Here is a 27,384-nt window from a genome sequence, read left to right on the forward strand (position 1 = left end):
CTTCTTCGAGTGATTGCTCCTATGCATTCCAGTTAGGTGATTCCCAAGCCTTACCTAGGCGGTGGGGTCGGAGTGAGACGTGGCAGAGTGTAAGACTGCTGAGCTGAAGGCTGCAACGTCTCTGGATTGTTGCACCAACGCGTAGTGGGAAGCGAAGGTGTGGACAGAAGACCAGGTGGCCGCTCTACAGATGTCCTGGATGGGAACATGGGCCAGGAAGGCGGCAGACGAGGCTTGCGCTCTCGTAGAGTGAGCGGTGAGGCGGCTAGCTGGCACTCGAGCAAGCTCGTAACATGTCCGGATACAAGATGTTACCCAGGAGGAAATCCTCTGGGAGGAGACCGGCTTGCCTTTCATGCGATCAGCAACCGCTACGAATAGCTGGGGTGAACGCCGGAAGGGCTTCGTCCGCTCTATGTAAAATGCGAGGGCCCTGCGGACGTCCAGGGTGTGAAGCTGTTCACGACTTGAGGCGTGCGGCTTCGGGAAAAAGACCGGGAGGAAAATGTCCTGGTTCAAATGGAAGGCCGACACCACCTTAGGGAGGAAGGCCGGGTGTGGCCGAAGCTGCACCTTGTCTCCGTGGAAGATGGTATACGGCGGACCAGCCGTTAGGGCACGAAGCTCGGAAACTCGTCGCGCTGAAGTTATAGCGACGAGAAAAGCCGTTTTCCATGATAGATAAAGCAGGGAACACGTGGCCAAGGGCTCGAAGGGGGCTCCCATGAGCCTGGCTAGAACTAGGTTCAGATCCCAGGACGGGGCCGGGCGTCGTACTGGCGGGAACAAGCAATCTAGGCCCTTAAGGAAGCGGGAAACCATCGGATCGGAAAAGATGGACCGGTGACCTACGGGCGGCCGAAAGGCGGAAATGGCCGCTAGGTGTACTTTCAAAGACGAGACCACGAGACCTTGCTCCTTAAGGGACCAGAGGTAGTCCAGGATCGTTGGAATAGGGACAACGAACGGATTCAGGCCTCTGATCGCACCAGAGTGCGAAACGCTTCCATTTCGCGAGGTAGGTTGAGCGAGTGGAAGGCTTCCTGCTTTCCATCAGGACTTGCTGCACCGCCGCCGAACAGTCACGCTCCACGTGGGTCAACCACGCAGGTACCAAGCTGTAAGATGGAGGGACTGTAGGTCCGGGTGGCGGAGCCTGCCGAAGTCCTGCGTTATCAGGTCCGGCCACAACGGGAGGGGAATGGGATCCCGTACGGAGAACTCGAGCAGCAGAGTGTACCAGTGCTGTCTCGGCCAGGCCGGAGCGACGAGTATGAGGCGGGCCCTGTCCCTCCGAAGCTTGAGTAGCACCCGATGTACGAGTGGGAATGGAGGGAAGGCATATAAGAGGTGATCCGTCCAGGAGCAGAGGAATGCGTCCGACAGGGAGCCTCGGGAGCGACCCTGGTAAGAACAGAACTGGTGGCACTTCCTGTTCTCTTTGGAGGCAAACAGGTCTATCTGGGGAAACCCCCACCGTCGGAAAATTGTGTGCACCACATCTGGACGAAAGGACCACTCGTGGGAGAGGAACAACCTGCTGAGACGGTCGGCCAGCACTCCTGGAAGAAAGGACGCTACCAGGTGAATCGAGTGGGTTATGCAGAAGTCCCACAGGAGCATCGCTTCCGTGCAAAGCAGGGAGGAGCGGGCCCCGCCCTGCTTGTTGACATAAAACATCGCCGTCGTGTTGTCCGTAAACACCGCCACACAGCGCCCTTGGAGATGGGCGTGGAAAGCTTGACACACGAGGCGGATCGCCCGCAGCTCCCTGACACTGATATGTAGGGAGAGCTCTCGCGGCGACCAGAGACCCTGGGTGTGTAGGTCGCCGAGGTGTGCCCCCCACCCCAACTCCGAGGCATCTGTGGTCAGGGTGACGGACGGGCGAGGAGGGCGGAATGGGACTCCGGCACACACAACCTCTGGGTCCAGCCACCAGTTGAGTGAAGCGAGGGTCGGTTTCGTGACTGTGACTACCATGTCTATGGGGTCACGGTGCGGCCGGTACACCGACGCAAGCCAAGTTTGAAACGGGTGAAGGCGCAGTCTCGCGTACATAGTCACGAACGTGCACGACACCATGTGGCCCAGGAGGCGGAGGCAGGATCGCACCGTTGTTGTGGGAAAGGATTGTAGGTCCCGGACTAAGGAAACCATAGTCTGATGCCGAGGTCGAGAGAGGCAGGCCCTGGCCAAACTGGAATCCAGGACCGCTCCGATGAACTCCACTCTCTGTGATGGAGCTAACGTGGACTTCTCGGCGTTTATCATAAGTCCTAGGCGCTGAAACAGGGCTAGGATCGTGGCCATTTGTCTTGCTACCAATTGGCGGGATGGTCCGCAGACCAGCCAGTCGTCGAGATACGGGTAGACATGTATACGACGACGGCGGAGGGCTGCGGCAACCACTGCCATGCACTTGGTGAAGACTCTCGACGCGGTGGAGAGGCCGAAGGGTAGCACCGCAAACTGGTAGTGCATGCTGTTGACGACGAAACGCAGGTAGCGTCGATGAGGAGGGTAAATTGCGATATGGAAATACGCGTCCTTCATGTCGAGGGCGGCAAACCAGTCTCCCGGATCCAGGGAGGGAATGATGGTCCCCAAGGTTACCATGCAAAACTTGAGCTTGAGCAGGTATCTGTTGAGCTCTCGGAGGTCTAGTATAGGTCGTAGACCTCCTTTCGCTTTGGGGATTAGGAAATATCGGGAATAGAATCCCCGGCCTCGCATGTCGGTCGGCACCTCCTCTATGGCACCCAAACTCAACAGAGTCTCGACCTCTTGCAAGAGGAATTGCTCGTGAGAGGGGTCCCTGAAGAGGGACGGGGAGAGCGGGTGGGAGGGAGGGGGCAAAACAAACTGAAGGCGGTAACCAAACTCCACCGTACGAAGCACCCAGTTGTCCGATGTTAGCTGGGACCACGCCGGGAGGAAGTGGGAAAGACAGCTGCAAAATAACGGGGAAGGATCCAGTGCAGAGACTGATGGGCCGTCCTCGGGCGTCCCATCAAAAGGCAGACTTAGGCCCCTGAGGGGCTTTGGAGGGCGCTTGGGACTGATTTCCCCGGTTGCCCGACGGTCTCCGGCGGTTCACCCTGCCTCTGCGCGGATTGTCAGGCCATGGCCTGGCCTGATTAAACCGGCGGTACGACTGCTGCCGGAAGGACCTCCGCTGGGTAGCTGGCGTGTGCATGCCCAGGGTGCGGATGGCGACTCGGCCATCTTTAAGAGTCTGAATTCTGGAGTCTGTTTTCTCCGAGAAGAGGCCCTTGGTATCGAAGGGCAGGTCCTGTAGAGTGTGCTGGACCTTGGGCGGCAAGGTGGAAGACTGCAGCCAGGAGATTCTTCTCATGGTCACTCCCGATGCCAAAGTTCTGGCTCCAGAATCTGCGGAGTCCAGTGAGGCCTGGAGGGAGGATCGGGAGGCTTTCTTGCCCTCCTCAAGAAGGGCTGAGAATTCCGGTCTGGAGGCTGCTGGTATCAGCTCCGTAAATTTAAAAAGGGACACGAAGGCGTCGTAGGTGTAGCGACCAAGGAGAGCCAGCTGATTGGCAATCCGTAGCTGGAGGCCACCAGCCGAATAGACCTTCCGGCCCAACAGGTCCATCCTCCGCGCGTCCTTGGACTTTGGCGCCGGAGCGGGTTGCCCATGTCTCTCCTGGTCATTCACAGACTGTACTACGAGGGAGTCCGGAGTCGGGTGCGTGTAAAGATACTCGTACCCGCTGGGGGGAACCGAGTATTTCTGTTCCACCCCTCGAGCGGTGGGCGGGATGGATGCCGGCGACTGCCAGATCGTAGTGGCATTCTTTTGGATGGACCGAATAAAGGGCAGGGCCACCCACAGCGGGGCCTCAGCTCCAAGCACCCTGGTCACCGGATCCTCGTCTTCAGCGACCTCTTCGACCGGGAGGTCAATGGCCTGTGCCACCCGTCGAAGTAGGTCCTAGTGGGCCCGCAAGTCAATCGGTGGGGGGTCCGATGTTGATGCCCCCGCCACCGCCTCATCCGGCGAGGAAGACGAGGATAGGCCGTGGCCCATGGCTTGTAGAGGTGGTTCGTCCATGGGGTGCGAAGCCTCCGCGTCTACGGGATGCTCTGCCGCTACAGGTGGCGGTGGAGCCTCAACCGGCGGTGATGGAGGGGGCCTGCTGACCGTGGCGTCCGGCACCCTGTGGTCGGAGGTCCTGGGTCGCTGAAGGGAGGGGACCCCTTGAGCCTCGTGATAGGCCCAGGGGGTCCAGAAGCCCCACTGCTGCGGACCGTGGTCCTGCCCTTGGGGATCGGCCCGGAGATCACCACCGCTGCCCGCTTGAGAGGCGACCGAAGGTTGGCGGGAAGGCCACGGGGGGGCAGAGGCGCTCAGGGACTGCGCCGTCGATGCCGCCGGTCTGTCCCTGGACGGTGCCGGGGATCGGTGCCGGTCGTCGCGGTGCCGGGAGCGAGAGCAGGACCATCGACCGTGCGGGTACCGGGAGGTCGACCGCGATCTCGACCGACGTCGGCGGGAGCGGCTTCGTGATGATCGGTACCGGGAGCGGTACCGGGATCCGGACCTTCTTCGGTACCAACGGTCGGGAGATCGGGACCGGGATCGTCTCCGGGAGTGCGACCGGTACCGCGATGTGGAGCGGTACCGGGACTGCGACCGGCGCCAAGAAGGATAATGGTACCGGGATGGTGACCGGTGCCGGGATCTAGATCGGCATGAAGGCGACCGTTTCCGGGATCGGGAGCGTGACCTGGAATGCCTTCTATCCCGTCTATCAGGGGAAGGCGGCCTCATGATGGCCGGTTTGCCCACTGACTGCACAGCCCGCACCGGCGGTGCCGGGGGCCGGAGGCTCGGTGCCTCTGTGAGCTCTATGAGCTCTCTCGCCGTCGAGAAAGTCTCGGGCATCGACGAGAGAGGCAGCTCGACCATGGTTTGCACCGGGGAGCACGGAGGTACCGGACTCAACGGCCCTGTCGGTGCCGGTGCCGACGGTACCGCGCATGGCCTATACGCTGTCGTAGCCGGTGCCGAGGGAGCCGGCGCTGGTGGCTGGACGAGCGGTCCCGACGCAGGTGTCTTGGTAGACTTCTGCTGTGGCTTGCGTTTCCCCGATGGCGAGAGGGAACGGTGCCGAGGCATCGGTGCCGGCTGCTTCTTTTTAAGAGTCTCGGTACCGGACCGGTCGGGAACCGCTGGGGCGCTCCGCGCCTAAAACGACTGCGGAGCTGATGGTGTCGGCACCGCAGGGGTAAGTGCCGACTCCATTAAGAGCTGCTTCAATCTAATGTCCCGCTCTTTCTTCGTTCTTGGTTTGAACGATTTGTAAATTGGGCACTTATCTGCGCGATGGGCCTCTCCTAAGCAGTGCAGGTAGGAGTCGTGAGGGTCCCCAATCGGCATGTGCCGCTGGCAAGCCGCACAGGGCTTAAACCCCGGTGCCTTGGGCATAAGCCCGCACCGGTCGGGAAAAGAGGGGTTAAGCCCCCCTAATTCCCCTTAATCTACTTAATAAACTAACTTAACTAACTATTTTAACTAACTAACTATATACACTAAATACAACGAGAACCAGAGATAAGCTAGGGATGTGGAGGTCAAAGGAGCACTCCACTGTTCCAACGGCCATCACGGGCGGGAAGAAGGAACTGAGGAGCGGACGGGCCGGCTGGGGTATATATCTAGCGCTATAGCAGCGCCACTCCAGGGGGCGCCCAGCCGGCCCGCCGGAGTTGCTAGGGTAAAAATCTTCTGAAGAGCCGTGCACGCACGGCGCGCACACCTAACTGGAATGCATAGGAGCAATCACTCGAAGAAGAACTAGTAATTTTTTAGAGAAATATTTTCAAAATGCTTATTTTTATGGCGTTTCATCATTCTGCTCTGCAGTTTTATATTAGCCTTGTGGGACTGTCAATTACAATGCACAACAACAATGAAAACGGGTTAAAAAAGACATTTTCAACATTCTATTTGAGAACACAGCTTTATTAATCCCAAAGCGTGCATCTCATTGTTAATTCATATCGCATACATGCTTGTCACACCCATTCATTGTCCCACAGACCTGAAGGCCTCACTGCTACGATTACAGTATGATAATGCCTCCAAAATGGAGCAGTTATAGTCCATTAAAAGTGCCAATATTCTGCACAAAAAGGGAGACTTAAAGACATGGATAGTAGAGGATGCAACTAATTATCCATCACTTAATGTTATACAGCATCTCATGTTAGGCTTAAAACATATGGAACAGGTCTCAAAATACCCAGCAATTTGATTACAATCCTGATGTCGAGGATACCAAAATATTTACTGAAAGTATTTTTTATCCCACACGTCCACAGTGTCTCACTTTAGAGAGTTTTTATTTTCTTAATGTACAAGAAGGAAGGGAACGGATACCATGCCACAAATAATCATGAGTAAGGGTGCGAGTTTGTCACGGAGGTCACGGATTCCATGACTTTCTGGGACCTCTGGGACTTCTGCAGTGGCCAGTGCAGCTGGCCCAGGGGTCACCTGAGCAGCTCAGGCAGCCCATGGGCCAGCTGCACTGGTTGCTGCTAGGGCAATCTTGGGCCACCGTGCCCCCCTTCCCAGCAGCAGCAGGAATTCGGATGTGGGAGGGGGCTATGGGCTGGGGCATGGAAGGGGGTGAGGGCTCTGGGCGGTGCTTACCTCAGAGGCGGGTTGGGAGGCTCCCAGAAGAGCGACATCCCTTGGCTTCTATGTGGAGGCGCCGCCAGGGTGCTCCGCGCACAGCCTCCGCCTGCAACCCCCACCCCCACAGCTCCCATTGGCCGCAGTTCCCAGCCAATGGGAGCTGTGGAGACGGCGCTCGGAACAGAGGCAGCGTGCAGAGCTGCCGGGCCACGCCTCCACCTAGGAACTGAGGGATTTTGCTGCTTCTGGGGAGGTGCGGAGCCAGATAGGGAGCCTGCCAGCCCCACCAAACCCTCCCCTCACGGAGCCCTCTCCAAGTGCCCAGGCTGCTGCCCCCCCCACCCCTAAGCACCCATGTTGCCCCTCTGCCCCCCCCCCAAATATTTAGTCAGGGGTATATTGTATAAGACATGGACATGTGATTTTTTGTTTTCTGCCCGTGACCTGTCCACAACTTTTACTAAAAATACCCTTGACTAAAACGTAGCCTTAATCATGACTAATTGCACAGTATATTTCATCCAAAACCTCAAAGTACTTTCACAGCTTTCATAAGCTTTAAATGGCCACAGACCATGCACTTTTGTCTTATCCAAAAAACAGCTCCCTGCCACAGAACAGAATCCCTCTACTTCATATTGAGGCAGTAGTTTAGCACCAAAAGATCAGAGGGAAGAGCAACACCAGCTGAATTGTTAATAACTTTCTGCAACATCTAGGTCTGTGATTCTCAATAGGTGGCCCACAGCCCAAATGTGGCCCACCCAGGCTCTCTCTGTGGCCCACCAGCACACCTGAAAAAAAATGTTTATAATTAAATTAATAAAGAGCGATGTGCTGCGTATCATTTGCCTAGGACTTCCTTAGTAAGTAACTTACTGGCAGGGCTTCATTTGTAAAGAAAGAGGTGTCGGGGCTCAGTGCCAGCAAGCCCCTCTACAAACGAACCACTGACTGGGCGACCACACAGTAGTAGCTGCCAGCTGGGTGCCCAGCTCTGAAGGCAGCACAACCACCACCAGCAGCGCCACCTTCAGAGTTGGACGGCCGGAGAGTGGTGGCTGCTGGCCTGGAGCCCAGAGGTGCCGGGGCCAAATTAAGCACTGCTTACTGGATCTTAAGTTCTTACGATAGCATCGGCTACGATTTAGTTAGGATGCCATTCATTTTTCATTAGTGATGGAAATGGAGCCAAAAATGAATGAGTGGGAATAAATGTATGTCACAAATCCCCCACTTCGTCACAACATTGCAAACTCGACAGCGAAAACTGAGCTTTTAACCCAAACTGGTCAGCAGATTTTCTTATTATGCCACCTCATTTAAATGAAAAACCTTTGCGTTTAATATGCCAAACCACTGTTTCTATCTGTACGGTCATCAACTTAAGGCACCACTTTGAATCAAAGAACAGAAACTTCAACGTAGCCTATCCTCCTGGCAGTGTTGCAAGATGTGACAAAATTGAAAATATGAAGTCTTTGTATCACACTTCAAATATTCTCACAATATCAACGACTATATATGAAAAGCAACAGCTGTTTCTTTTTGGATAATGTTGGTACTAGCTAAAAAGAAAAAGCCTTTCCTGGATGCCAAGCTTGTGAAGGAGTGCACGCTGGAAATGCTGGAGGAGCTTTTTGACGGAGATAGAAATAAGGATGACATTGTGAAGCAAGTTCCCTTCTCTGATCCATAGCAGTGCGAAGATTGGAGGTAATTTATGAGAACTGTTTGTCAGCACTGCCTTCCAATTTAAAAGAGATGTCTCTTGAAGTGGACGAATCTGTCAGATTTTATGACAGTGAAGTTTTCAAGGAAGACTTTGTGCTTAATACCATTAGAAATCTACACTACAGGAGAGATCATTTTTGAAAAGGTAAAAAGCTTTTTTGAAAAAAAAAAAAAGTTTAGCTCTGCAGAAAGTAAACTTGCTGGTTACAGATGGAGGTCCCTCCACGACAGGGGAAGAGAAGGTCTTTGCTCTACAGTTTGGCAATGATATACCCCTCATTAAATACACTTCACTGCATCATTTACCAGACTGTCCTGTGCAGTAAGTTGTCTGGGGACTTGAAAAAAAACCCCAATAGATATTGTGATGAGATTGGTGAACTGCATACATTCAATTTCCAGCTTGCAACACTATCTTTTAAATGTTCTTTTACAGGACATTTCAGCCAAATACAGTGACCTGTTCCAGCACAACCAGAGAACATCATTATGTAGAGGGTGAGTGTTAGAGAGGTTCTGTGCAATTCAAAAATAAATAGAATTTCTTTCAAACCACAAGACCAACAAAGCTTGTGAGTTCATGGAATTTAGGAATGATGTTCCCTCTGTCACAGGTAGCTTTTCTGTGCAATATTACTGGTCACTTGAATACCCTCAAATTGCAGCTCCAAGGCCATGCAAGCAGCATTGGGAATCTCTTTGAAAAAAATGTATGCCTTTCAGAAGAATCTTGAAATCTTTCAGACAGACTTAACAGGAAAGATGTTGTACTTTCCCACATTACATGTTATTGCTATAGATGAAACGTCAATGAAAACAATGGAAGAATTCCTAAAAAAAAATCTCATCGAAAATTTTAAAATTCGATTTGAGAGTTTTAAAATTCCAAAGGATTTGCTTTTATTTGTTCGTGATCCATTTGTTGTCTCTGCTGAAGCAAAGACCACTCTTGATTCAGGTGATGAAGGTGCCTTTGAATTAGAAATTGTAAGGCTCCAGAGCTCAGATGTTCTTGAAGGAAAAATTCAGAGAAGTAGGACTTTGTGATTTCTGGACTCAATATGCTGACCAGTTTCAGAATAGCCAGAATCTAGCCATCTTTTAACAATGTTTGGATCAACATACCTCTGCGAATATGGGTTTTCTACCATGAACATTATAAAAAAACACCACCACAATCACCTTACAGATGAGCATCTTCACCAGTGCATATGCCTTGCCCTTATCTCCTACAAACCACTTTTCACAAAACTTGCCAGATATCATTGATGCCACCTCTTCCACTAGATTGCCACAAACACAGGTAATAATGTTGATTTATAAACTTTGTTAAAGGAGTTCTGTCCCCTACATACACACTTACCATGTGGGCAAACAAGGTCTTCATTAAAATTTAATTCCTCTTCCTCCTCCCTCTTTTCTTCAGTTGACTCATCTGACCAAAACAAAAAGTAGATTGCACAAAAGCTCTCTGTAGTAGAATTTGATTTTTTGGAGGAACTGTAACAATTTGCTTCCTTTTCAAATTGCTGCAAAATTCTAACACTGAGGAAACTTCAACAATATGCCTTTAAGTTTATTGGCCCATTCCTCCAGTACCAGGGCAGGACTGTGCATCACAATCTATTGTGAGTGCTCTGAAGTTCATGGAGCGCAAGACTATCTTCTATATGAGACTACAAAAGGTAGCATTCATTATAGCTAGAACACCTGGGCTCTTTGCTGCTCAGATCAAATATAATAGAAAAGTTACCACCAGATCAGAGTGGAGGGAACACAAATCTTACAGGCAAAATATTAGTCAGCTCTCTGCTTTGAGGAGTCTGATCCAAACCAGATGTCCCCATTGCTGCTCCACAACGGCTTCAAATGAGGCCAAGAACCACTCCGCCTGGAAGGCTTCAATGTGAGTAACTTGCAGATAGGATTGTGCCTTATCTGTTTTGGAAAGTGCCTACAACACTGTGGGCAATATCAGAAGTAACATGTGCTTACTTTGACAAAGGAACGTTTTTACTAGTCATTCCCATTAGCTCTGCAGGGGAAAATAAAATGGATTGCACCTAAACAGTTGACAACTGAGGCCTGTTTTACACTTGAAAGTTGTTTTACATCACAGCTACAGTACTCAGAGGGTGTGAAAAATTCACATCCCTATGTGCCATAGCTATGCCAACCTAAGCTCCAGTGTAGATACAACTAGGCCGATGGAAGAATGCTTCCATCAACTTAGCTACCATATGTGGAGTTCCTACAGTCGCAGAAAAAACCCTTCTATCGCTAAAGGAACCATCTACATTACGGTGCCACATTGGCATAGCTACAGTGCCGTAGCTGTACTGTTATAGCACCCATAGTGTAGACATGGCCTAGAGTTCCAACTGCAGGGCCAGATTCTACCTTCAGTTTTAACTGGGAGTTAGGGATGTACAATGTTAACCAGTTAACTGATAAGCATCAGTCTTACTGGTAATGTATTAACATTTAAATGCCTAATGTGCTGTGCCTGGGATTTTGCCTGCCGGCCCTGCGCCTGCCCCGAGCCTTGGCCCCTTTCCCATCTCAGTTTGGACATGAGGCAGCAGCTAGGACCCCATGTAAAACGTGGGGGTGCTGCTGGCTCCCCCTTCCCCTGCCCCTCCGCATCCCTAGTTCCCACACCTATGTTGTGAACTCATTAACAGTTAAATGTTTAACCAATACAATTTTAATGAACAGTTACTTTTTTAAAAACACTATTTACATCCCTAGTGGGATTACATAGGTGTAGTGAGGGCAGAGTTTGACCTGCTGAAAACTTTTTTTCTTCAAAAAGTATATATTGCTTTTGAAATTGCTCAAAATATGGATCTAATATATGCTACTTTGTACTATAGTAGAACCGCAGAGTTACAAACACCTCGGAAATGGAGGCTGTTAGTAACTCTGAACAAAACGTTATGGTTGTTCTTTCAAAAGTTTACAATGAACATTGACTTAATACAGCTTTGATCTTTAATAGGCAGAAGAAAAATGTTGCTATCCCTTTATTATTTTAGTAGTTGATGTTTAAAAGTACTGTATTTGCTTATCTTGGATGGGAGTAGGGGGAGAACTCTGCCGCTGCCTGATTGTAGACTTCCATTTCTAAATGGGATGTGTGGTTGCCTGCTCAGTTCGTAACTTTGAGGTTATACTGTGTATCATTCAGACCTGCTCAAAACAATCCCTACAACTAAACAGAACAGCTAGAATGCTTAATCAATACTATAGGAACATCCAATCTATTTATCAGGTAGTGGGAGAAATTGGGTTGCTTGGTTTTAAACAGCTACCTTTGTTCTGCGCATCTCCATTCATTTTTCCATTATTCTGGTCTGCATCATCATCTTGTTCATTTAACTGTTCCAGAGCCAACTGACGCCAACTCCGCAAGGATGACTTTCCAACCCAAAATCCATCATTACTGTATAGAAAAAAAGACTTGAATTTACAATACAAACCATAACTTAGATTTACAGCTATTGGCTCAGAATGAACCAATTCCTGTTGGTGAAAGACAGCTCTTCATGTCCTGAAGCTTATGTGTAAGCTCAAAAGCGTCTCTCTCTCACCAACAGGAGTTGGTCCAATAAAAGATATTACCTCTCCCACCTTTTCTCTCTTATATCCTGGGACCAACATGGCTACAATGCTGCAAACAGTAATTTAATTTTTTTTAAATGAGATTTTAACATCACTGACAATAGACTTGTGCAATGCAAACATTGGAAGGTGTCAGCACCACATACCCCTTTACTGTAATTTTCAGCAAGTTTGTGACAGTTTTATAGTCTTCGTTTAATTGGTTTTTCAGTCGTAGTATTCGACACCTCTCTACCACACAGTCCTTGCAAAGTGCTTTAACTAGAGAAACAAAAAAGACACCACCATGTTACAAAAATACAACTGCTACACTTAAAAACAAAACTAAGATTTTTGAAAGAGCAGGCATCACCATTTGAAGGTGCTGTCAGTCAAGCAGGCTTAATGTAGTTACTGACAGTGGCATTTTCTACTACCTATGATTTAGATGGAAATGCATGGTAACAGCTGAACTGGACCAAATTTACATATAATTGTAGTAAGTTTTTATAAGGTTGGGTTTGTTCCTTTAGCATCAACATTTCTCATCACCTCAGTTTCACAAGTCTGCATTTCTGATATTAACAGTTTATATTTACTACAACAAGCTTGAAAACAGCAATATGTGTAGACCTAGGTAAACCGTGGGTTTAAAAAGGACAGTTCAGAAATTTGCAACGGCAGTTTTACCATTCATAAAAAACCTGCCACAGTATGTAAACATGCAGTGTATACACACTATAAACATACTTCCTAGGCACTGGGCTGCTTGAGGGAATCTACAAGTGAAAGAAGACAGACAGTTTCTCTCCTTGGTTAGCACACCCTCACTTCTTCATTGCTCTGAGAATAGGGTTCCAAAATACTGGCTCTTCTCAGCAGAGAATGATACAATACATGAGGCACTGCCTATACAGCATCTGTAGAAATAATGGGCCCAGGAGCTTCACCATTCCCCAATTTTAGGATCTTTATACAAGTTTTGCTATTTTACAGAAAGTTTATTTTAATGAAACTTTTTAAAATATTAACGTTTCAAGTTGTTTCTACCTAAATGTACTTTTTTTTTTTTTTTTAAAGTGACTGAACAAAACTGCTTCAAGGCACAAAGCAGAATCAAGATCTGAAATATATCCACCATTCATGTTCCCTAGTCAGCCTATCTGCTTGACCATAACTAAGCAGTACTCTCAAAAGCAGCCATCTGGAAAAATACAAGCAGGACAGCTATTCTGGCCAAAGATGAAGCTACATTATATTGACAAAGGATGTAAAACAAAATTTCAATATACAAAAATTTAAATCCCCCAAAAAGCTTGCCATGTGAGAGTGCTTTATATCCAGATACTATAGTTGAATCTTACCATTTAGCCTGGGCCCCCCTCCGTATCTCCTGTAGAAGTAGTCAGCAACATACTCAGATATTCTCTTCATAATTGATATTTTATCAGGGTGCAATTTGCCATGTGAACACAAGCATGCAGTGTTATCTATGGGTTTGGGAGGGGCAGATTCATCCAACCATTTCTGTAACCATTCAAGAGAGACAAACTCATACGGGCACCCTGGAAAAAAGTGAACAGAAACAAACCTGTACATTTCCACAAGTACATGATACAAGAGATGACATTTTAAAATTACTCTACTGTTCAACAGTACTTTTTTTAAATTAAAAAGTTTGTGGGGAAAAAGTTAGATTCCCATTATACAATATTTTCAAACATTTAATTCTGTTTCCATGCCAATTCTGATGTTAACTATGTAGTTTTATATCATGGTGTCCCTTCTAGAAGTCAACAGCTGTGTGAAAATACATCTGAGACAAGTATCATTTTAAATTCAAATAGGAAACTGGCTAGTGAAGCCAGAGAACATTTTCAAACTGTAGCACCTTTTGGCTACAGTAGCTTATTTTATTTCAGAACATTACAGGAAAAATCTACCTACTGTTAAATTAGGAGAGAATGCAATATATTACTTTGAGAGTTAAATGCTCCATTCAAAAGTCTGTTTTCCTTAATTATGAGGTAAATATGTAAATTAGAAGTTTAAAGTAATAATGTAGGAGTGTAATAAAGGTTAGTGTATCTGATGTATATATTAACTATTAATGTCAAGGTGGGTGAGATAATATCTTTTATTGGACCAACTTCTGTTGGTGAGAGAGACAAGCTTTCAAGGTTATACCGAGCTCTTCTTCAGGCCTGGGAAAGGCACTTCGAGGGTCGCCCACCTTGCCTCTCTAATATTCTGGGACTGACACGGCTATACACAGCACAGATACACTAACTAGGATAGTCATAAGGGGACAGGATACAATTTATACAATTATAAAGAATTAGATCTGTCTTGAAACAACACGCAAACCCCTATGTGCTTAAAGTACATTAAAAGAAATCAGGGGAATCTAGATGATGAATGCTAGCAGTTAACTCTAACTAGAACTACAGTGAGTAAGTTTATCTACTGCCTATATAACAGATGAATAGAAGCTTGCATGTGATATGCTGCCAATTTTTCAAATACAGATTGTTGGTGTGTGTTGCTTCCAAAACAGAACCTTGTATGTTCATGTTACTGTTGAAGCACTGAACCTCTCACTCTTCTGAACAGCTCTGACATCGAACTTCTGATGATACATGTTCCCCAGAACAAGTTTTTGTTAAATATCATAATCTATCAACAGTATCAGTCAAGTTAACCTGGATTTACAGGTTGCTTTTTACAGCATGTATTCATCAGGCAGAATGCTATTTCTTTAGATCAGATTGTAAAGTCTTGAGACAAGGGACTGTCTGTGTTCTGTGTCTGTACAACACCCAGCACAATGGGGCCTGGCCCATGACTAGGGCTCCTAGGTGCTGTAGCAGGGGTCGGCAACCTTTCAGAAGTGGTGTGCCGATCTTCACTTATTCACTTTAACTTAAAAGTTTCACGTGCTGGTAATACATTTTAACGTTTTTTAGAAGGTCTCTCTCTCTAAGTCTATATTGCGTAACTAAACTGTTGTATGTAAAGTAAACACGATTTTCAAAATGTTTAAGAAGCTTAATTTAAAATTAAATTAAAATGCTGATCTTATGCCACCAGCCCACTCAGCCCGCAGTCAGCCTGGGGTTCTATTCACCTAGTTCCGCAGCGGGCTGAGTGGGGCCTGCAGGACCCCAGCTGGCAAGGGGCCAGCAGCCGGGACCCCAGACTGGCAGCAGGCTGAGAGAGGCCGGGACCCCAGACTGGGGGTGCAAGTGGGACGGGGGGGAAGGGGGGCAGGTGCAGGAGCTCCTGTTTGGTGCTCAGGGTGGGGGTGGGGATGTGGGGGGGTACAAGAGTCAGGGCATGGGGGGCATGTGTGCGGGGGTGCAGGAGTCAGAGTGTGGGAGGGCTGGGAGTGTGTGCGGGGGTGCAGGGGTCAGGTCAGAGGGCTGGGGTGCTCGGCTCGTGGGGGTGCTCCCAGCCCCCTGTCAGGGGCGGCTCATGGCAGGGGGCTGGAGGGGATATGCCCGATTCCACCCCTTTCCCCAGGGCCCCGTCCGTCCCCACCTCTTCTCTGCCTCCTCCCCGGAGCAGTGAGCGCACTGCAGCTCCACTCCCCCTCCCCTTGGCAAGGGCCATCAGCTGATCGGTGCAAGGAAGGAGAAGAGGTAGCGCAGGGGGAAGGCAGCACGCTGGGGGAAGAAGTGGGGGAGAGGGGAGCTTGGCTGCCAACAGGACCAAGCTTCTGCCTCCTGCCCCCACAGGAGAGAGGTGGGTGGGGAGGCTGAGTGGGGCCGGGACCCCAGCAGGCAGCAGCGTGCCATTAAAAATTGTCTCGCATACCGTCTTCGGCCCGCGTGCCGCAGGTTGCCGACCCCTGTGCTATAGTCATACAAATTAAATAATACATCGGAACTATTTCACCAAATTTGCTTCATCTATCAGATTTAAAATAATGCTCAATTTCTGCATTTTGGTTGGAAAAATATTTTTTATATTTGAATTCTTAATCCATACTGCCCAAGTAGACAACAAACTATCAAAATAGACTCGAGAGCAACAGGATGTCACAGTAACAATGCAAGATTTGGCTGTAAGGAGGAAACCATGAAAATATCAAGCAATTTTTTTTTTAATTTTTTTTTTTTTAAGTCTAGGAAATTTGTCAAAAATTAGCATTCAGAAAAAGCACAGACCCCACATTAAAAACTTATACTGAAGGAGAAGCTGACTAGAAATGTCATAATACTAACAATTTAAGATTGTAGCAATTTCTGTTTTGTTTTTTAAACAAGAAATGCTTTTCTACGCATTTACAAAATACACAGGTACAATTTCTGGAGGATCAGACATACCAGCACAGACACTAGAAGGAATGAATGGCTTTATATAAAATACTTGAGTCAAATATCTGGATACAGTCACACTAATGACACATGTAACCCAAAACAGTGTGGCTATACTTGTAAAACCAGGAATTTTACAGAAAAAGCAACTGGAAATGTAATTAACAAATCGCTATGAAATGCCAAATGGCAAAACGCTGATCTCAAATAATGCTTTTTCTTATTTTCCATTACTGTCAATCATCTTTGGGTTCTAAGATAGATTTAATTACATATCGAGCAACATGTTTTACTTCTGCACACCAAATCTAGTCAATACTGAAAAGATAATCACTGGCATTTCTAAAAGAATATTGGGAAATTAACAGGGTAGGGGGATGAAGAAAGAGAGGGAGGGAGAGGTCAGGAAATTAAATACACCTGGCTGATGCATCAACAACACTTCTGAAATTTCCACTGCCAGTTGCATTTATAACAATCCTTCACATTTCATATAGAGAGGCACAGCAAAGCTGTAACCAAATACTTTATGTACTGTAATGAACACTGGACGTTTCATAATCTTAGGCCTCAAACTGTTCCTCAGCACAATCTGCAGCTTCTACATCTCAGGAAATGATTCTACATAAATATGGTTTATCTGAAAAAGTGTAAGCTTCACTATGGCTATATTGTATTCACTCTACATAAAACATGGCCACAATCTCTGGAGGATTCAGTTAAACCATTTCTAATGGAACATCTTGGGACAAAAAAAATCCCAATTCATGCAACTGAGAGAAACTTGGACCACCAACTTGATTTCCAAAATGTAAGCAGCATGAGTGCGCACTGTCTGGAAACCTGTCAGAGTGAGATATGAACATTTATATAAGGAATAAATATCACCAATAGCAAACTATTCTAATTATTTTTAGAAAGCCAAAGTGACAGGAAATTACTTGTAATTCTTGTTCTCCAAAAGTGACCCATATCTGTGAAGAGAATGCCCCAGCATCCTCGATTTAGCAATGGCACTTCAAAAATACACCGCTACCTTGATATAATGCCACTTGATATAACACAAATTTGGATCTAATGCGGTAAAGCAGTGCTCCGGGGGGAGGGGCTGCACACTCCAGTGAATCAAAACAAGTTCAATATAACAGTTTTACCTATAACATGGTAAGATTTTTTGGCTCCCAAGGACAGCATTATATCGAGGTAGAGGTTTACACTCAGAGCATGGATCCAACAGTAGGGAATCCAGGGTGAACACCTGCCTTCACTTCACAGCTTTTCATTAGTTTTAAGCATAAATGCCATAATTTTCAAACCTGGATATTTAAAGTTAAGAATCTGAACAGAAGTGACTAGATATTTAGAGATGTCAAGCTCTAGATGCAGCTCTCACTGACCTAACGTTGTTGGTGGTCAATACCTCTGGAAGAAAAGTCAGGCCTTGTACTTAGGTGCCTTAATTTGGAATCAAGTGCTAAATTTTGGGAATCCAAGTTTGAAAATTTTGGCCAAAGTATTTTATGAACTGAAATATCAGAGAGTCTGCTTGCGCTTTTTATAAGAAGGAGTTGCAATCTTAATTGAAAACTACTGAAAAAGTTTCTAGGAGACGTGTTTTGGATAATACTGTCTGTATAAAGCAACCATAGCACATATCTGTACCCTCACCCCATGGAAAACTGAGGAGAGAAAGGAATAAATCCAACTTTTAGTATTTAAAGACGTGAAAAAGGCAGTAAGTTAAAAGTGGAAAGGAGAGAAGAATCAGTCAGTAACAACTTATTCATAGGATACACAAAGCTCTGGACAGAGTGACTCCTGGAAGAGAGCTGGTTGGAAATTTTCTGATGAAACTTAGTTTCACCAGAAAATGCCAATTATCAGAAGGGAAATGTTTTGCTGAATCTATTTCAGGGGCTCTCAGGGCTGGTAGGCTCCCCATTCTGAAGCTGTACCACGGGGAGCCCCAGCTGGGGCTAGGACTCTTGGGGTTGCTAACCTCCCTGCTCTGTGACAGCAGCCTTTGGAGCCCAGGCTGAAACTGATATTCTTGTCAGCTTCACCTCAACTATGCAGTGGTGGCAATGGGTAAACTCACAAGAATGTCAATTTCCCATATTTCTATTTTGGAACACCCTATTTCAGTGTTTTTATTAAATGAAATTTTCAGAGTGACTTCAGTTTGCAAAAAAATTCAGTAAAACCTGCTTCCATTCCAAAATATTAAAATTTTCTTGCAAACCAAAACCTCACATTTTGGCAACCCCATCATGGAATTCTCATAGATAAAAACTTGCCGACATGGAGTTTCCAAGTGTCTGTAAGAATTAAATTAATGACTTTCTGGCAAAAGGTTGAGTGAAAGTGTGACCTATTACCTGCTGATTCATTTGGATCAACAGCACCAAAGCATGCAAGTGAGCTGGAGATGCAGGATTACCTAAGTTACTTCCTTGTCAGTGCTATCAATCAACAGTGAGCTAAGCTGTTCACAGGGCAGCAGAAAACGGGCCTGGTGGTACAAGGAAAAAGCACAGGAGGGTGACTGACAAGGGCATCATTGAGGGTGAGGGAGTAAATCAAGAAAGAGAAAGACAGGGAGAGACGGCACTGATGGCAGTTATAATGAGAGACAGGAAAAACGAGTAAGAAGAAGAAAGTAGGTTGTGGCAGAAAGCATTATGGGGAAAGGCAACACTGATCATGCATCCTCTCCTGTAGTCTTAAGTGTTGGTCAACATGCCCTTCTCTCCTAAGGGGAAAAAAACAATAGCATCTAAAAGCTTCTAATGATATGCTCTGATCATGAACTCACGTGCTAGCATGTATTAATGTGGCACTAATGATCCAGAAACAAACAGCATATCTGAAGAAAAAGGAATGAATTTTTGGGGAAAGGCTCCTGCAGAAAATTAAACACTTGTAAATTTATATTAATATTTTCAAACTCACACCTTCCAAATCTTGTTTAGGTACTTTAAAATCTACAGCAGCAGGAAGTCTGAGTGAGGTAGAGAATGAGTGGATGTCAGTGTCCTTCTCCACTGCCCAAAGTCTTGCAGTAGCTACCACAAATACCAGATCACAAAAGGCTACGAGGAAAAGGGGAGCAACATCCACTATATGAACTTATACATAAATGGGAAATAGGATTAATTTAGTGATTTATTTACAGTGCTAATCTTAACAATGGTCTACTATAAAATACTACCAGAATATCTTACAGACCAGCTTCAGCAGGCAACCTTTGGTAGAGCTCCTTCACCTCTTCATGTTTGATTTTGCCTCTGACCACGCTTTGTTTACGCATATCTGCCATTTCGTTACACCACTCTTCAAACTTGCAGTTATCCCGTTCGACGAGCTCCTGCAGAAAAGCTATGGAGAAAGAAAGAAAGCAGACGTACTAGCTACCACTAATCCTACTCTGTCTTAAAAAAAGATGGCCAAAATTAAAGTCAATTATGCCAATTTTCCCAGTGAGCAGTAATATACAATGGTAACAACCACTGAGCTTAAAGGTTTCCTCACACAAATAATGAAATACAGAGTCTTTCTAGAAGTCAAGTGCCTGGATATTCCTTCTCAACAATATTTACATTTCAGTATTTGTGCCCATATGGGTAATTCAATGTAAAAGAGACGTGGGATGCAAATGATTTAATACTGCCCAACAGAGTTTACTATGGAGGACGTGATACCTGCAGTGGTTTAGAAAAACCTTTGGTGCGTGACAAATACTTTTCACATGTTTGAAAGGATTACCAATAATGTACTATAATATGTTGTTAAACACACTAAGGAAAAAAGCAGCAAGAGTTTTTGTACAGCTGTAATGGTGAAGGGCTGCAGACTGTGAGCCCACCAGGCTGTTTCAGTGATGTTCCTACTACTCTTTGAGGCCCCTGGTTCTATTTCTTGCCTCCCACTCATCTCAGCAACCCACAGGTCCTCTCTATTTCTTTGGAGCAATCGTTCTTCCTATTGAGATACAGAAAACCTGGGTCTTCAGTCTCAGCAGCACACCAGAATCCTTAATACCACCTACCAGAGAGGCCAGCAAGAAGGATTTGGAGGCACATATGAAATCTTAGTGATCCAGGTTCTACATGGTTTAGTGATAAGCACAGAAAACTGTTAAGAACTCCTGTGAATTAAAGGGAACAGGCAGGGAAACTGAAAGGCTGCTGATTCAACTGAAAGGGGAGGGTGACTGGAAGTTTTAGTGTCACCAGTGAAATAAAATAGGATACTTCAGATGAAGAAATGGAAACTGTGGGAATGATGGGAATTCACACAAAGGGGGAAGGAAAGGGAGGAAAAATAAGCGAAGGTGTACAATAACAGGCCTAACACAAAACAGATGTAGCAGTCAATTAATAGTGAAAAGAGGACAAAGGGGAAAGGACAGAAGACCGCCTACATCCTTACAGTAATGGTACAAAGAAGGTGCAAAATATTTCCTGTGAAATTTTCTTCTACATTTAGAATTTAAGAACTAAGCTGTGTGGGAAACGTTAACTCAGATGTATTTTTCATTTTACCATCATGACAGGTTCTACACAAATCTCTCAGAATGTTCTTAATTTTATTTAACCTTGATGCTAAAAAAATTGTTTCTGGGACAATGTATTTAGTTCAATACATTCAGGTTGATCCTTTCACTTTTACAGTTAACTTAGCAGTCAGTATGGCATGGCAGCTAGGGCAAGAGGCCATGACTCAGGTGACCCCAGGTGTATTCCTGCCATCAGTAGGACCTGCTGTGTGGCTTGCAGCAAGTCAATTCACTCCAACACCTTACTTCCCCCACCCGCTAAAACAGGACTAACACCTCCATGCCTAGTGCCCCAGGAAGATTAATTACAATTCATATATATCAGAGGGGTAGCCGTGTTAGTCTGGATCTGTTTAAACACAGGCGTTCTGCAGCATGAGCTTTCGTGGGTGAATACCCACTTCTTCAGATGCAAGAATTCATATATAGTGCTTTGTTAGGTATTAGTATTAAATCCATTCACCAATTGGATTCCCACCTCCTCGAAGCTCTAAGATAGGCCATGAATACTTAAATGAAAAATCCGTGAATGGCCTGCACTCTTATATTCCTTATACCCTTTGTTCACATTAAGAGAAGTAACAAGTACTTGCGAGGTGTAGCAGACCATTCGGACAGAAACAAGAGAACTGAGCCACTGTCAAACACCAGGACTGCCCACACTCGCTACAGTATATACACCACTGACATCTTTTAGCCATCATTATTTAACTTTTAGACATAATTAGTTTAAAAATTAAAATGAGAATCTGGCTGTGGGCACTAATTATTCAAAGCCACTTTGATTGGCCAGCTGAGCATTTTGTGATGATGTGCACTGACTCTGCTGTTAACAACTGGGTCTACTTGAACACACATGATAAAGCCTCACACCTATTATATTACAGGAGTTCAGGTGGTAACATCGATCGGACAAGGTCACGGAGCGGTTATGGGCATGAAATTTTAAACTTACCCTCCTTCATACAGAGGGTCAAACTGTCATTTGAACTGCAAAGGGATATCCTTTCAGACACTCCACTCTTTTTAGTGAAAAGCTAACTGGGGTAACTTGCCAGTATTCTAAATAATTTTGTGAAAGAAAATGAGAGAAGACTGGCTGATGGGCCACAAACTGCTGCTGAAAAGACAGCTTGGCTTTTAGAGGGAGAGGGAGAGAAGCACAGTAGGGGTGGAAGACAAACTGTTAAGAAGAACATAACACAAATATATGAAATATATAGATAAAAAGGTATGTATGGCCTTTTTGCTCTTATTCTTTCCACTTTCCTAGGAACTATTTTTCATAGTAGAAGAATACATTGCAAAACTTAATTCTTTTAAAAAGTTATGTATATACTTAGCAAGTCAAATAGTAACAAATATCAGTAAGCCGCTGCTGGTGCATGTATCAGGACCAGTAGACTACTCAATAAGTATCAGTTATAATTACTAGTGTACTATAGAGTGAGTGCTTATTGCTGGAATAATTGTTGGATCATTTAAAGTAAGCTTTTATTCTACTGGACTCAGTGCTGCAAAAAGTATTTAAGAGAAGTGCTAATTTCCCTCTGGAACTGGCCCAAACAGACGTACGAAGCCTTGCTGCATCTGACAGGAATAGGTTTGAAGAGTCCAAGTTCACTTACTTGGGACTTCTGCTGTTAGAGATTTTTCCCGTGTTTGCAGTCGATACACCAACATGTAAGCATTTCGAGAGCAGTGAGTTCCTTTCCCACACTTGGGTTTACGAGTCTGAGATTTAGAAGGCTCTGCTGAAGTACAGAAGCCAAAAAATAATAAACATGTATTCCAGCATATTTATTCTCCTTCAAATGGGGAGTATCGCACATCTCATTTCAATTCCTCCCTAACACATACACATTATCTCCAACGTCACCAGAACTTTCCTCCAGCATAATACGGACAGTTTGGCCTGCGTACTGTGTACAAGTCAAATCAATGCAGATTTCCTTATACCAAATACCACTGTCTAATGCAGGGGTCGGCAACCTTTCAGAAGCGGTGTGCTGAGTCTTCATTTATTCACTCTAATTTAAGGTTTCACGTGCCGGTAATACATTTTAATGTTTTTTAGAAGGTCTCTCTCTCTACAAGTCTATATATAATATAACAAACTAGTGTTGTATTGTAAAATAAACAAGGTTTTCAAAATGTTTAAGAAGCTTCATTTAAAATTAAATTAAAATGTTGATCTTACGCCACCGGCCCGCTCAGCCTACTGCTGGTCTGGGGTTCTGTTCACCTAGGCCGGCAGTGGGCTGAGTGGGGCCTGCGGCCGGGACTCCAGCTGGGAAGGGTCTGGCAGCCAGAACTCCAGACTGGCAGCGGGCTGTGCGGGGCCGGCAGCAGGGACCCCAGACAGGCTGTGGACTGAGCGGCTCAGCCCACTGCCGCTCAGGGGTTCCATCCTCCGGCTCCTGCCAGCCAGGATCCCAGCTCCCGGCCCCGCTCAGCCCGCTGCCGGTCTGGGGTCCCGGCCCTGCCCACATACAGTGGGTACCTACCTTCTCCCTGGTTCTGGCCCATTCTCTTCCTCTCTCTGCACTGAGCTGAGGGTGGGAGTGCACTGAGCACAGGGCTGGGGGTGAAGGGTCTGGCCAGGAGCTAAAATGAGGGAGGGGGCTCAGGGTTGGGGCAGGAGGTTTGGGTGTGGGGGCACTTACCTGGGCAGCTCCCATTTGGTGTGAGGGGTGCAGGTGGGAATGTGACTCCCGTTTGGTGCTCTGGGTGGGGGGGGGGATGTGCGGGGTGCATGGGATGGGGGGGCTGGGGATGTGGAGGGTGCAAGAGTCAGGGCAGAGGGCTGGGGGCATGGGGGGGTGCAGGTGTCTGGGTCGGGGGCTGGGTATGTGTGGGGGTGCCAGAGTCAGGGCTGGGGGCATGGGGCGGGGTGTGAAGGAGTCAGAGGGCTGGGTGGTACAGGGCTCAGGGCAGGGGCCTGGGTGGGGGCGTGGAGGTGCAGGGCTCAGGGCAGGGGCCTGGGTGTGTGTGTGGGGAGGGGGGCAGGGCTCAGGGCTGGGTGACTGCCCCCCCCGAACCCCCAACCCTCCACCGCTCCTTGTCCCAACTACCCCCTCCTGGGACCCCACCCCCTATCTAAGCCTCCCTGCCCCTTGTCCCCTGACTGCTTCCCTAGGACACTACCCTCTACCTGTCCCTTGACTGCCCCAACCCTTATCCACACCCCCGCACCCAGGCAGAACCCCCTGGACTCCAATGCCTATCTAACCACTCCCCGCCCCGACAGGACCCCCAGAACTCTGGACCCATACAACCCCCCACCCCGCTCCCTGCCTGCCCCAACCCCTCTCCACACCCCTGCCTCCTGACAGCCCCCCCAGAACTCCCGACTCATCCAACCCCCTCAGCTCCTTGTTCCCTGACCACCCCCTCCAGAGACCCCGCCCACCCTAACTGCTCCCCCAGGACCCTCCTTGCTCCCTGTCCCCTGACTGCCCTGACCCCTATCCACCCCCCAAACAGACCCCGGGACTCCCATGCCCCATCCAACCCTCCCCGCTCCCTGACTGCCCCCTCCAGAGACCCCGCCCCTAACCACCCCGGGATCCCACCCCATCCAACCCACCCTGCTCCCTGCCCCTTGACTGCCCCCACCCCTTACCCAACCCCCCGCCCCCGGCTCCCTTACCATGAGGCTCCCTGCTGCCGCCGCTGCGCGCTGCCCAGCCCCACCCCGCCTCGCGGAGCGATGTGCGCGCAACAGCAGGGCTCTGGATGAGCGGGGAGCATCTTTACCTCTCCACGGAGCCAAACGCTGCCCCGCGGGAGCACGCAGCCCCAGCCCCCAGAGCGCTGCACGTGCGTCAGCAGGGCTCTGGGGGAAGGCGGGGGAGGGGCTGGCGGCTTGCTGCGCTCGGCCGGCGCTCTGGCCCGGGACCGCAGACCCTGTGGCTTGCCGCATCGGCAGGATTTTTAATGGCACGCGGAGTCCCAGCAGGCAGCCACGTGCCATTAAAAATTGGCTCGCGTGCCATCTTTGGCATACGTGCCATAGGTTGCCGACCCCTGGTCTAATGCTTACTCAGACTGGGTTGCAGAGAATTTAAACATTGCTTTATGCACATAACAGAAACGTGTCCTTTCCCACTGCATGACACCTACAAATCTCAAAGTGCAGTGCAGGAAATAAAGAGTTATTCCAGGGTGGCTGGTTCAACTTCCACCTTTAACTGGACTTAAGAGATGGAAAGAATTTGGCTATATAATGCCAACCAATATTTCTGAACCTGTAATTCTATCTTAATCTCCAGCCTGCCAGAAAAAGAAAGTTTACAAAAATATGTATGTATATTTGCAATTTTAAAAGCAAAGTTGTTGTTTTTTTAAATGAAGGAAAAACCTGCTTATGATCAAACCTTTAATACAACACATGGAAAATACTGTAGGCATATGTTGTTATTTCTTGGGAAACTCCAGTACTACATTGATAGGGTCCACAAACGCTTAACCCTCCAGCGTAACTATCCACACTTATTTGTAAATCTGCCCCCTCTGCAGGGCCAGAGTTTAAGAGTGTTTCCCTGCAGCAGATAAGCAGACCTCCAATACCTGAAGCAGAACTCCTTCCACTGCTGTATATGTTTGGGATGGCATCTGCTCTTACTGGAGAAAGAACCTGAACTCAGGTCTGGGGTGGAGCTAGGAAAATCACTAACACACACTGAACAAAGTTTATATTTATAACTCTTTGCACATGAAAGCTCCAATACCACAAATATTAATCAACATACTTAACTTTAAAAGCATGAGCAGCCCTATTGACTTCAGTGGGACTACATCTGCGCTTCAAGTTCCTCATATGGATGAAACTTTGTGGGACCCTGGCCTAATGCAGTTTGTGATCTGAATGTTTTAACTACTGTTACAAGTAAACCAAGGAGTAACCCGTGAGGCTAACAGAACAAAGATTAAAGAAAACCATGTTTCGGTGTTTTGATATACAGCACTGTGTATAATCGGCTTCATGATTTTGTTGAGGGTGAATTTAATCACTCATGCACTAAGCATGACAACATCACAGCTCTAGTGAGAGTTCACATACATGCTCTTCACGACTAACTTTACCAGCAACCATCAGCAAAGCTGAAAATGAAGAGACATCAGATAGGTGTGTGCATGGAGGAAGTCGGGGAGGAGGGAGGCACGAAGACAGGGGAGGTCTGAGCATGTTTGGTGTTGTTCTCAGGATTCCCCAGAAAAACCTTATAAAACAAATGATGGTTCAGGTAAAAAATAGATTTAAAAAATCCTAAAGGCCATATTTATGGTGCTCTGTCAGAAAACTGAGGGCCTTTTAAGTTAGTCAGCTTGCTTTTTATATGAGAAAAATCTGGTCTTACACTTCCCTGCTTTTGTTAAAGCACTAGAATGGAGATTCTTAAATGCCTCTTGCAGTACTCTGCCCAAGTCTACAAACCCATCTTGAGAGGTACCGAGCATTGACTCACTGAAGTTACTCACAGGCATAGGACTTTGCAGATTCAGGCACGCAGACTGTTAGTTTAGAACTTAATATCTCCTCCACATCAGCTGCAAGCAGAGCAAGCTGAAGTTCTTCAGCAAACTCAGAGAAGTCAAGACCAACAGTGCCAATGTAAACAGATATGGGGGGGAGGGAGTTGGCAGGGGAAGGGGGCAGAAAGAAGAGGAAAAGTGACATAAAAGATAAAAACATTGTTCTGTAGTTTTTGCTCCAAAAATGTTTTGGTTTTAAGATTTATGAAAACTTTTCAGTTCCACTTCAAAAAGATAAAGAATAAACTCCTCAGTGGAAGTAAATATACAAAAGGTAACTAAAAATAATCTATCTAATAATAAAGCCCCATTCTGTGTGCTGGTTTGGGACGAAACAGCTTTGCATACATTTTACCGATTTGCAAGTTACCTAGACAAGGATTTGTTTAAAAAATGGTTGATGTGCACACTACTTGCCATATTACAATCTACAAGAGAACTGAAGTAAAGTCAGTCATCACCAGACCCGTAAGACATTCAACAATCAGATGGGGTTGGGGTGAGGGTTAAAAATTAGCTTCAACTAATTAAGTTGCAATTTCATTAGTTACCCTCAAAAAAATGTAAAAGTTATGACTGCAAAGCACTCAATACATGTATCAGGGCAATTGATTTAGCCTCCATGTTTTTGGTGAAAAGAGTTATTTTAAAAGGGCACTCACAACTTAAAGGTTTTACCTAGATCTTCCTCAATCCCTAGTTGCAATTTCTTCCCCTCCATCTTTTCTATGTCTTCATCATTAAACTTGTACCATTCACCAGTCTGTGGGTCTTTCACATGAGCAATGTAGTGACCAGAGTATGCACTCACTCCTCTGTGTATAAGAACCGCACTAAGTTCATATATATAGACACCATCTGAAAGAGAACAGGCAGTTTTTTAATCCACCAGGAAATACAAAGAACACAAGATTTGATCATCTGATACTTCTAAGGTGAAAAATAAACAGCAAAAAAGTTCTTCTAAG

General features: G+C 46.6%; 1 protein-coding gene across 2 annotated transcripts in view; it reads right to left on the bottom strand.

Annotated features, from left to right (window-relative positions):
* USP48 (ubiquitin specific peptidase 48) overlaps positions 1 to 27,384 on the bottom strand; it is a 61,464-nt gene that overhangs the window by 23,778 nt on the left and 10,302 nt on the right. Inside the window, exons 9-15 of one of the 2 annotated variants that reach the window (XM_039508591.1) lie at positions 27,095 to 27,274; positions 22,507 to 22,629; positions 19,549 to 19,698; positions 13,366 to 13,566; positions 12,169 to 12,283; positions 11,713 to 11,843; positions 9,762 to 9,833 (exon numbers count right to left, since the gene is read on the bottom strand). In XM_039508591.1, coding sequence (XP_039364525.1) covers positions 9,762 to 9,833; positions 11,713 to 11,843; positions 12,169 to 12,283; positions 13,366 to 13,566; positions 19,549 to 19,698; positions 22,507 to 22,629; positions 27,095 to 27,274 — 972 coding nt within the window. Of the gene's footprint in view, positions 1 to 9,761; positions 9,834 to 11,712; positions 11,844 to 12,168; positions 12,284 to 13,365; positions 13,567 to 19,548; positions 19,699 to 22,506; positions 22,633 to 27,094; positions 27,275 to 27,384 lie in introns of both variants that reach the window. The other variant, XM_039508590.1, reaches the window with a different exon arrangement.

Source organism: Mauremys reevesii, linkage group 21, assembly GCF_016161935.1.
Source record: "Mauremys reevesii isolate NIE-2019 linkage group 21, ASM1616193v1, whole genome shotgun sequence".
Classification (NCBI taxonomy): Eukaryota; Metazoa; Chordata; order Testudines; family Geoemydidae; genus Mauremys; species Mauremys reevesii.